Source organism: Idiotropiscis lumnitzeri, chromosome 20 (assembly GCF_059441095.1).
Source record: "Idiotropiscis lumnitzeri isolate Australia: NSW breed Sydney's pygmy pipehorse chromosome 20, RoL_Ilum_1.0, whole genome shotgun sequence".
NCBI lineage: Eukaryota > Metazoa > Chordata > Actinopteri > Syngnathiformes > Syngnathidae > Idiotropiscis > Idiotropiscis lumnitzeri.
In genome coordinates, this window is record NC_142410.1 from 1,839,727 (window position 1) to 1,852,247 (window position 12,521).

General features: G+C 38.6%; 1 protein-coding gene across 4 annotated transcripts in view; it reads left to right on the plus strand.

Annotated features, from left to right (window-relative positions):
- The window catches only part of exoc6 (exocyst complex component 6), a 56,482-nt gene extending 44,947 nt beyond the window's left edge, over nucleotides 1-11,535 (plus strand). For all 4 annotated transcript variants that reach the window (XM_088284183.1, XM_088284184.1, XM_088284185.1 and 1 more), the window contains 2 exons: nucleotides 5,423-5,535; nucleotides 8,328-11,535. In XM_088284183.1, the coding sequence (XP_088140309.1) occupies nucleotides 5,423-5,535; nucleotides 8,328-8,454 (240 nt within the window). In that variant the 3' untranslated portion in view covers nucleotides 8,455-11,535. The remainder of the gene's footprint in view (nucleotides 1-5,422; nucleotides 5,536-8,327) is intronic.
- The last annotated feature ends 986 nt before the right edge of the window (nucleotides 11,536-12,521 follow it).

Sequence of the window (12,521 nt, forward strand, 5' to 3'; positions counted from 1 at the left end):
AGCCGTTTTACAGCTATATGACCTATGTAGGTTGATGTAAGCCAAAGGATTTATCAAGATGGTCAGTCAACTATTAAGCGCAGTAGTTGCAATTGTTCTTAAACTTTAATGAAAGCAAAACCTTGATTAAAAACAAGTTAGAAGTAGTTTAAAACGAGCTCTACTTTTGCAGACCAGCTGTGTTTGAAAGAAGACATTTCTAATTGCAGAAACATAGACATCACAGCGCATGTCAGTACGTCAAGACAGGAAGTGCAGACCGGACACCGCCTGACTATTACGACTGTACCATATACACAATGTCTGATCGGATTAACACAAGAAATATACCACCCCTGTGAATCTGAATGAAATTCCATTCAGATCCAGCCTTTTTATAAATTTGAACAATTTGTGGAGTTTGCAGTTTTGAAACCGCACCCAAGTTTTAATACTAACTTAACTTAACTCCCCCCTCACATCTCTCATGAAGCCCCTCACTAACATGCAAAACACTAAAGGTTTAATGTTTTTTTTTTCCAACTGTACAATGGGAACCCGAGGCTGCTGGTTGTCGTTTGCTCTTGTTCATAGCAAATGATTGATACGCCCCTCAATCATGCCTTCTGTATCTCCTGTCTCTGATATGTCAGTTCTCCGTGGACCTGGTCAGTTTTAAATAATTAAAATAAAATTAGAGAAAAATATGGGTCCAGAGAGGGATGATTTTTCAATGGATCATTTCTACTCTCTGATCATATAGTTTTAAAATACATTAACACAAAAAGTGTTCCTGAACGGCAAACTCACCTTTTAGTGAATCTCACTAAGTTGTGTTTCATGAAATATGCTGAAGTTGCTTGTGCGTGGAAATATGAAATATTGTGATAGTTTTGCTTTGCACTGCAAGATTTTGGTTTACGCCAATTTATTATAAATTTTTTTTTTTACTCCAGTGGCATTTTACCTCTGTGTTCGCAATCTGGTTTTACTATTCTTTTATAGTATAGTTTAGTAGCAGTGTTTTTTGCATTTACCATACTAAACTCATCTGGACCACTTTTTAGCAACCTTTATACCAGCTTCAACGGAACAGAACGTAGTCGTAGAGGCTGGCGCTTGACATGGAGCTGTCTGGCACGATGTTAAGAAGGAAAAACTAAAAAAGAAATGGTCTCCATTTTTACCCTTTATTTACTGCGCCATATTAATCCCGTTCATATTGGTGAGTTTATTGTGTAATTCTTTTAATGTCGCTGTCACCTCACTCATTACAGACACCATTTTGTGAAGCAAAGCCAGAAAATGTTTCACTATTCCTAACCCTACCACAGCAATGTAAACTAAACTAAGCTGTAAATCAATGGTGAATTCAGTCCGTAGTCAAGTTTTACCCAATCTTGGCTCTCAAGTCCAAGAGAGGTAGCTATACAAAGTGTTGATGACCGCAGTAGCAGAATGTATACAAATCCAATGCCCTCCAGTGACAGCTGGTGACTACACAAACAAAACTTCTCTCTCTCACTCAAAAGCACAAGTGTTTATGACTTCATGACTCAGCTCGCCCGACAAAATCCCTCAAAATTACTCTGAATTCATTGCTTTTGGGGCTGTCTAACAGATAACTTGGGGTCAGGGTATCTGTTGAGAAATGGTTCTTAGTATGACACACGTAAGACTGTAAGGAAAGAATCAATTATATATTCTGTAAGTTATGTTTGATAACGCTCAGCATTATGGAGATCTGTTGGCCGACTGATATAAGTTTGGCAGAAATGTCTGAAAATAAAATACATAATGTACCTCATTTATTCTATATTGAAACATGTATGATAATAAATACAAGGTATATAAGTTCAAAGTGACTTTTTAAACACCCTGTTGTGCAGTATTTATTCTATTATAATCCTTTTTACTGCAATTATTTCCGGTATTGAGCTAAATTAAATCACTGTAAATTTGTATTTGTTTTTTTTACCTTTACTTCACCATTAATAATTCACCAAACTTGAAATAAACAACAACACGCTTTCAGCAATATGTGTACAGTAAAGTATTTGCCCCCTTTCCGTTTCCTGAATTTTACCCATTTATCAAACTTAAATATTTCAGATAATCAAGGCAGTTATGTCTCACAGACGACCTGCGCGAATACAAATGCAGGTCTATACTTCTGTTGTGTTTTAGAAGCTTCCTTTGGCAGTGTGGGCAGGCACCAAGTCCTGCTGTGCAATAAAATCAGCATCTCTATACAGCTTGTCGGCAGATGGAAGTATAAAGTGCTCTTGAATTTCCTGGTATTCAATGTGGACTTGATAAAATACAGTGGGACAACACCAGCAGATGACATGGCACTGAGAGTGGAAAAGTCACACTGGACTTCAAACATCGTGGATTCTGTGCTTCTCTATTCATCATCCACGCGCTGGGACCTTGATTTCCAAATAAAATGCAAAATTTACTTTCATTTGAAAAGAGGGCTCTCAATGCACCAACTCCAGCCTTAGTCCACTCGTGAAGCTCCTCCATAATGTCAAACGTATGCCGCTTTATATGTACTCTATACGGTCGGCTGAGTTTTGCCCCCTTAAAACCCAGAAATGTTCTGAGCATGTGTGAATGTTTAGGTGCACAGGTGTGCCATAGAAAATCGGCAGCTCTTCCACTCCTGCATAGTCTCAATTTACAAGGGTGTCCTTATTTTTTGACGGTGCAGGCATTAAATACAATTGATAGTGAAATGTAGGCCTGACGGGGTTTGTGCCAGTTTGCTGAATCGTTGAATAATTGTCAAATGTTCATTGTTTTAGGGGTTTCGATGCGTGTGTAAAAAGCACTTTTTATATATTGCGGTTTGGGCAATGAATTTATTTATGTTAATTGTTGTTGTGCTTGTGGAATTAAAATGGTAACTTTTATGGTACAGAGAGATTGTCTTGTTTTGTTTTTTTTAACAAAATGTTTTCACAAAAGCACAAATAAATACAAAAAGTAAATTTGTCGTTTTCATGTACTTTGACAGGTCAGCCACTCAAATCAAAACATTTGGAGGTCCATACCTTTGTCTTAAGTAATCCCTTCAAGCGAACCACTCTAGATTTTATTTGGAAAATCTCTGGCCGGCTGTAATCATACTCATTAAATTGCTTTATTCGTTGGATAAGCAGGCCACATAAAAGATGCACCCTCACAGAGGAGTATCAAATTGGACTGAATTTGCGGATTGAGCAACCTTTTTTTCCAAGCAGCATCATCATTTCTCTTGGTGAGGTGCTTAATTATATACTCATTCTCAGCTCTCAGCTCGCCTCCCTTGCGTAGACTTTTTGCTTCCTATTTGCAAAAGGAATTTGAAGGACAGGAGTTGTAGAAAACCCATCATAAGTCATCTTCTCAACTGGAACTGTATGACAGGCTTCCATGCTTTTTTTATGTCACCATTTTTATTTCAAAGTTAAGAACCTGTTCCTCCATTGTTTGTTCATGTCCATCACTGTTCTCAATCCCTACTCCTTTTCATTCCGGAGGCAATCACTTCTTTTATCTGCAAGTACTGTTGTTACAAGTCAGACTCCTTTTTCAGAAAGATCATTTTATTTTCACATGCGTTCACATGCTTGGTCCTGAGCCGTTGTCAGGTTTAAATGCCCTGACGCCATTTGGGAGAGTTTACTGAAATGACCAAGACCAGAATGAACCAGGCTAGGTTGTTCATTTTTACCGGCCGGCAGGGAGGGAGGGACAGAGAGCGAGCAGTTGACCTGCTCACAGCTCTGTAGGACTCCCTATCTTCCCGCCCTGCCGCCTCTGCTTTTATTAGAGCTTGAAGCAGACTCATAACGAAACTTAAGGAAACAGAAACTTAACTCACAACGAAGGTTAGATTAGACAGACTCAAAACAAAACTTAACTCGAGAGCAAAAATGTAGGTGTGTGTGCGTGTGCATTTATTAATACAAGTAGTGTATAAAAACATGATTAGAAATACACAAACTGATTATATAAGGTTACTTGAGGTTATTATGATCTTCAGCTTATCTTACAGCCGTTTGCAAACAGACCAGTTATGGTAGCCTGCTGAGTCACCATTCCAGTGTTCATTGTGTCCACTAACATTTTCAAACCCTCTATCTCCTTCTGAACTTGTTTTAGAGTCATGATGGTCAATACGGGCCTGTCGCATATCTAGAGTGCATTTGAATCACACTGCGAGCGCTGGTAACGGCTAGCAAGATGAGTCTGCCAGGCCCCAGCTCATAGCTAGTGAAAGATTTTTCGAGTTTTAGAAAAGCCAGCCACATCATCCCTGCAGGACCTGAACTAGTCCACACTCTCAAAAGGAGCTGAACACCAGCTTTTGACAACAGGTCCTCGGCTCCTCCGGCATCCACAGTTGCAATAACCCATCAGTCACGTATCACATAAATTACTCATAGGCTACTGTTAGGAATGAGCATATCGAGAGCTTTAGTGTAATATGCGGCCTCCTCTGCGAATTGGCTTGTGGCTCATCATTAAGCTTCAGGTGAGAATAATACCATTGTTGTAGAGCTTCACTTAGTCAGCTGAATAATCATGTTATCCCTAAGCTGCTCTTTCACTGCTCTTTCAGCATGAGCTAAACACCCAACTGCTTCACCCTATGACATTAGCATACACTGTGTGTGGGTGCAGAAGGGGAGGGGGTGAAGTCCAGCAGGTTAACTAGGGGTCATTTGAGGGATCATTTTGAATGGTGTAAAATCTCAACATATATAATAAGAACTCCTTCTCGGTTCCCACTTTTCTCTCAAAATCTTTTCTTGGCGTCTCCACATTACACAATTTACCTGGACGAAGACAGTGTCTTCAGAAACTGATTTACATGTACTAAATTGATGAATAATAAAGATTTTGACATGTGCTCAAGCGCTAACACTACAGAAAGCTTTATTTATGACCCTGACATTGGTAGTTTTGTATGCAGTAAGACTAAAGAACAATATTGCTGTGGTTGATTGCTTGGTGACTTGAACCAGGATTCCTCTGAAGAGTGGCATTGATCCTAATCACACAGCCACTCCAGTTTTAGTGTCAAACCAATATTAGTGATGGAATGTGCGGTAGTTCTTTTTATGGCCCACACATGCATCCTTAAGCATAACTACAGAATTGAACATTAGCCCCTTTGGTTGAATTTTATCCTAAACAAATTGTCTCTTCTATTGGATGGATGGATGGAAATTGTATATCCAAGGGTTTTACGGCTTAACATTGTCTTGTTTTGTTTTGTTTTTAATTCTCCTTTGAAAAGCCATTATGGTTTCTTCTCAACCTTTACCCTAGCTCATCTCAAGCAATCTTCCAGTGTTTTGTGTTCTGTTAGTCCTTTCAGGAGGAGTTTGTGATTTCAAGTTCTATTCTTGTTTTTGTTTATCTGTGTGCGTTCATTTGTGGTTTACAGCTCCTCGACTTGTTCATGGTGTGGGACTGGTCAACTTACCTCGCAGACTATGGCCAGCCGACCTCCAAGTACCTTCGAGTAAACCCAGCCGCAGCCCTGACTTTACTGGAGAAGTGAGTGCATCCAACTGAATTTTCACTCACTTAGTGGTGCCTTGATTTTGGAGTTTAATTCATGCCAGCACCATGCTCATAACTCAAAGCATTAATACCCAAATCAACATTCAGAATCAGAAATCCCTTTATTGTCATTGTACTCAAGTGTGCAACGAGATTAGAGAGCTCCCCTCTCCAGTGCAATACAACAATAATAAAATATATAAATTAGATAAATAAGAGAATAGTTAGTGCAATGGAAAACAATACTGAATAGGGTATATAAAAACACATCACGTTGCTGTTCTGCAAGGTACGGGTGGTCGTTGATACGAATAGAAATGCCATTTATCTGTTTCAGCCCGAACACCTCAAACAGTCTTTGCTACTGTACTCCTTCCTTCTTGCAAAGCAGTTTACATCTCTTTATAAGAAACAATTGAATAAATCCAGTATGTGTCGGAACACAGATTTGAACCCATGACTGGCATCCTCCCATATTCCAAAAACATGCATGATAGGTTGGCCGAGTGGTCTAAGGCGCCGCGTTCCGGACCCAGTCTCCCCAGGAGGCCTGGGTTCGAATCTCGTGGCTGCCAGGATGGCCGAGTGGTCTAAGGCGCCGCGTTCAGGACCCAGTCTCCCCAGGAGGCCTGGGTTTGAATCTCGAATTTCCCCATTGTGGGACTAATAAAGGCATTATTATTATTATTAATTAAAGATTATGACTTGTCTGTAGGTATGAATGTGATTGGCTGACTACCTCACCCAGCCTCTCGCCCAAAGTCAGTGGGGCTAGGCTCCAGCACACATGTGACCTAGGTTAGGATAATTGGTATAGAGAAACAATGGCTGGACAGTACATGACGACATGCACCTAGCTCAGCTATAGCGAGATCAGCAAACTCATTTACTAATTTAAACAAAAAACAAGTTACATAATAGACATGATGCACAGATCAAAAAGTGTGAGAGATGGTTTTTGCAGAAATTCCCAAGCGAGCCTGAGGTGTCGTGAAGCAATTGTGAACCCAAGCAATATTTATCCAAATAATTTGCCTGTAAACTGATTACCGTATTTTTACGGCCAAAAGACGCGCCGTATCAAAGGGCGCAGTACCAGTTGAGGGTGCTATTTCTGTATTTGATACATAGATAGAACGCACGTAGCGTGTTTTTAAACTGGCAGCGGGAGTTCTGTGGTACTTTATTTGAGCTTTTAACAACGTGCTGAAGTTGTCCTCATCCAGAAATGCACCAAGACCTTGTCTTCTGTATCCAAGATAAACAGCTGGACACGTTCTCCACCAAACACGAGAGTCATTATCAGTCTGCCTCGCCGTCTCGTTGCCGCGCAGCCCCTCAGATGGGATGCCAACACAATGCCGGTGTGAGCAAGTCACTAATCAACAAACGATGTGCGGTCACGGTGTTACATCAAAACTAAAAATATCACACCAAATCAACTGAATAGCATAAGAGTGTAGGCCCAGCAAAATTCAGCCTACCATACAATACCTTAGTTCAAATGCATGCACACTAAAACAGAAGATAGCATGGCTAGCGTGGCTATCTGCTTTTAAAAAGGCAACAGGAGCAAAACTGAGTTTGGTTGTATTTTATTGAACTATTTAACAATGTACTCACATTATTATTATTAATCAGTCATCCTCCACAAATCCATCAAAATCGTCTTCTGTATCAGAAATAAATAGCTGGGCAAGTTCTCCCACAAACACGCCAGGTTCCCTCTCGTCATTGTCAGATTCCCCGTGTCGCTGCTGCGTGCGGCTCCTCATGATGCCGGCTTTTACGAAAGCCCTAACAACAGAGCTAGCAGACACGTTTGCCCATATAGGGGTATTGGGGGCTGCTTTGCACTGGGGGCGTGCCTTTGCGTTTTCATTCACGACCATCTCCCCTCTCACGTCCGCCTACTGTCGTTAGCCGCGCCCGCCTTCTCTCTATATAAGCAGTGTGCAGGCAGTTAATGTTCGCAGTCAGCCCAGCGGTGCACTTGGTGCACTTGGTCCACATAATGGGCGCTCTGCCTCAAAAGGCGCCCTGGCTTTTTTGGACGAGTTTCAGGACTTTAAAGTGCGCCTTATGGCTGCGAAAATACGGTAGTTCGTGAACTGAAATTCCACTAAGCGTTTTTACCTTAATTGCTCAATTTTCCTTTCACTTTAGTGGCATGGTGGACAGCCTGAAGCTCAATCCTATCTCAGTTATTGCTCATGAATCAATGCAAAAAAGAAAAGTACATCGAAAAATGTGTAAGTTCGCCTCTTGTAAATTGCGCGTGCCCAAGAGGATGTAAATTCTTAACCAATCCTTACGACTTGATCTACTCAGGTTGCTTTATTGGTTTTTGTTAATATTCCAAACGCATATTGGCATTTTATCAAGCTTCAATACATTTTTTTTTTACATTTTCTTATCCCTATATATGTCAGTGTGTGTGTGGGGGGGGTGCGTGTGTGTGTGTGTGTGTAACAAGATTAGTATAATCCCAAGTATTGTGTGTTTGAAATGATCTAAATCTCTTCTCTCTTGCTGTTGTGCCGTCAGAGTTTACAGAGGGTAGGTGCAGATTTTCTTTTGATTTCAATACATATATATTTATTTAGAATGTAGTTAAAAAATGTTCACATGTTCTGTCATGGGTATTTGTACTTGAATTTAAAGTTAACCCAAGAACCTGGCAAAAAAGATTAAATTTTTTCTCAGTTTGTTGCATCACACAGTAATAAATGAAAAAGTCACTGTGAAGTAATTGCATTTCCTTCTATTTCTCCTTTTTTCCCAAGGATGAAGGACACCAGTAAGAAGAACAATATCTTTTCTCAGTTCAGGAAGAACGACAGAGACAAACAGAAGCTGATAGAGACTGTGGTCAAACAGCTAAGGAGCCTGGTCAATGGCATGTCCTCCTAAGGTCATGTGTGTCACTCACTCAACATACAAGTACACACCCTGTCAGGCCAACGTTTTCAACCAGTGAATGAAGTGACCCACTTGCAGGAATATCAAAGCTTATAACTTGAACACACAGGGTCTGATTTACGAAAGATTTGCGAGCCCATGAATCGCCACACACTTGATTGCTCGCACAAACAGAAGTGCAAGTTCATCTACGAACCAAGCGCACCCACATTGTGTCTGCTAAACAAACAAAACTTCAACACAGTTAATTTTGCGTGTTCTGGGAGGAGCATATGACTGGCATTGGGACGAAGCCTCTTATGTTACAATTTGGTAAATCAGTCGTCATGTGTGGGTGTTATTTTTGTAATTTTTTGACCAAAGTGAAGTGTTGAAAATGACTTGCTGTCTTTGATGATGCAATGTTAATGGTTAAACAAGCATCCCGTTTTTGGAGTCTCCTAAAAAAGTAATGATTTTGGAAGTACAGGGGTTCAGCCCTTCGCCTTGGATAGGCAAATAGATTAATTTAGCATGCGCCTGTGATTTATCAACCCTGAACTGAAATGTGCAAAACCCTTTTTTTAAAGTGTATTGCTCCCAACCACTTTTACACCTGTTGCCTATATTGCGCGCAATCTGTTTGAGGTGAGTGATCATGCAATTTGGTGTCCACTATTACGGCTCTTTGTCAATCTGGCCCTTAGAGTGATTTGACACATGCGACTGTACACACAAGAAACAGAGCAATAGGCACCGTACAAAATGTGCTGTGACTCCTGATACTGTAAAAATAATACGACATGACTTAATAGGCCACCTAAAACAGAATACATAACCATGACAGATTACTGGGATCAGCAGTAATTTTTTATTGCTATAATAATAATGAACAAGTTTATTTTTAAGATTTTCAAGGGTGCAATTATTTGAACTGCAGAAAAAGTTAAATAAAAAAGTACTGGGATATTGACATTGCGAGGCGAATCATCACAGATCCATGGAAATGTGAATTTATAATTCAGATCTTTGAAATCTATGGGGAAGTGTATCTCAGTCTTTGTTCGATAGAAGGAACTGTATTGTATTTTCATTTGAGACAACTGAATCAAAAAATTACATGTTGACTCGTTGCTCCAAAGCTCATAAACGTGTTTTTTTCTCCTGACACACTGCTGCAGAAGGTGATTAGAAGAATGTTCGGTCTTATATGTCCATTATGTACAAAAAATGGGCGATGATGTCTTGAGGGACTGATGTTCATTCAAAAAAGAAAATTTGCCTCTCTTCTTAATTATTTATATATATATTTCTGCTCATATTTTAAGTTCACTGCCAAATTATTTTTTTTAAGTTTGATCGTAAATGGGGCTTTATCAACCAGTACACCCCCTCCTGTGAGCTTGTTGAAATGGATGACCGATGTATTAAAAGGGATTTTTACTTTATTGCATATTCAGTTTTGTTTTTATTTTTATTGTCAACTGCATATTTATTGATAGGGAGGAAAACAAAACGGGGTTTTCCCAAAAAGGCTGCCAGGAATCCAAAGAACTCAACAAGGTGGCTACTTATAATGAGTCGGGAAATGTGATGAAGGCTGCAGATTTAGAATTATGGCTTTAATAAAATAGCAGATATGCTAAATACATATGAGACCTAACAAGTCAATAAAATCAATGAAAATCACAGACTTGAAGAAAAGTTTGTAATTGTAGACTGAAGCACTTTGCCTTTTCTTCATTCTGTACTAAGTCTAGCGCCCCGTGAAGGTGACACCTCATATTGCTCGTTTTGATTCAGTTAACTGCTGCGGAACAAACCTGGCCCATAATGCTCAACGAGAGGTATAAATTTAAAAAATAAGAATATTATCCACATGAAGTTACATATCGTTTTTGTCCAATATAAGTAGTCCTTTCAAATGACCTAATGTACAAGAATGAAGTTCCAAGGTGTGTTTTGGGTCCTGTAATGTTATGATAAATGATGTATACTTGTATATTTAACAGTTCAAGTACTTTAAAATTTTACATTTTGAATTCTCTATTTTTGTTCCTCAGGGTGAAATGAGGCTTTTTTCATAAAGCACAGCAATAATGACTTGGCTTCTTTACAGCCTTGCTGGCAGGTTTAATGCTGAATCCTGCCTGCTGATGATTACCATTTTTGTAATGCCATGTATCTACCGTTATTCTGTGCTCTCAGAATATTTTTACAGTAGCATTTGGCTTTTTTTTTTAGAATTTTGTTTTGCATATTCTATGGTTCTTTGTACTGTGCACTCCCCCTAAAATGAATGGAGCAGTGTGGCCAAATATTTCACTTTGCCTGAAAACCTTTGGGTCAAAAGATCAATATAATCAAAATTTCAGATCTTATTTGCAGGTAATCTTTCAGATTTTTTTTTGTTTGAACAGAACTATCTTTTAGGTGATTTAAAGTATTGGAACATGTGAGTAACTTATGTTCTTTTCATTGATACTTGTGCTAATCTATGAATTAGCGTCTTTTATAAATAATCTATAATGTAATATCAATTATTTGTCTGCTCAAGATGTGTAAATGTATGTAAATAAAATTTAAGATTGTGGTCTTTTTTCACATTGGTGCGAAATATGTTTTAGTCAACAGCAAAAATATTGGCTACATTGTTCCAATACCTTTTGAGGTGAGTGTGACTGATTCTGTAGTGCGTACTATACATTTGGAAAGCAGTTTTACAACTTTTTAAACATTTGGAGCCTAATGCTGACCTCAACTGTTTTTTCTTTGTTTGATTTTTGTTATGTGAAGGAATTGAGAACAAAGCGAGGAGTAAAATTATGAATTCACCCTCAACTCATTTGCATGGTTTAACTGGGAATGCTATGATGGGATATACATTCTATAGAAGTTAATGTACAATTCCTGACAAGTCTCATTCTGCTCTTTTAGACGCCCTCAAAAAGATTTTTTTTATATATTTCGTGTGATGTACAAAATTTTAATTCCTTGGTAAATTTTCATTTTTGTTCAATACAAATGCTGGTGTGTCGATAAGGACATTTAAAAGTTCAGTGAAATAAAAGTGAAATTTACAGGAAAACTAAACTGGTCAATGTGTCATTATTAATTTGCTTCATGTCTAAAAGATTTCTAGGATGAAATGGCAGCAACAAAACTACCAAAGCTTTGTCATTTCTTCCAAAGGTTTCTTTTATTTCTCACAGAATATGTTTTTGCAATGTGGGTGGAAGCCACAGAGTATACAGAGAAACCCACAAAAACATGAAAAATGCACAGAAAGGCTTGACCAAAGGTTCAAAACCTAAACATCAGAGCTGCGAGCCAGATGCTAAGTTAAGTACCACTCATTGAATTGTTTTCATGTTTTGCCAGTCTTCACATGTACATTCGTCTAGCCGCAAATCTACTGTATCAGCTTTTCATGATGGTTAGAAAAGTTTTGAAAACAGTTACACAAAGGTACTTATCAATGCATTGTTTTTTCTGAATTATGTAGACTTTTTATTTCTCTTATGTTTATATAACCCTTGGACACTCCAACTGCTAAAAATAAATAAATGATTCTGAATACAAAATACCTCTACAGCAGCATGGGTAGGTGTGATATGCCAGCATTCCAGATTACTTTTGTTAACCGTAAACATTGGCCTTTAATGAATACTACTTTCTTTCAAACGTTCCTTGTTTAGTTGTTTTCATTTACCTTTTTGTGAAAGGATTTTTTCTCCCATCTCAGTTTTTTAGTTTTTTTTTTGTTTTTTTTTTTGTTTTTTTTTGGATCCTTGTTCCACATGTTGACCACTTTCTTTGGGATGCACCAAAACTGTTAGCCGGTCCAAATGGCATCTCCATACGCTAAAGAGGATGTTTGCAGAGTGATTGTATAAAAATATGACCGGAATGCCAATTTATTGGCACATCCTTGCTTTTCTGTCCACTATCGCTCCTTATAATCTTAATAGAAAAAAAAAAAAAACATATAAATTTAAGATGTGTAACTACTCTTTTTTGTGTGCTATGGTAGCGTATCGAGCCATTCTTGGTTATGGACATTTGTTGTGTGAACTAAT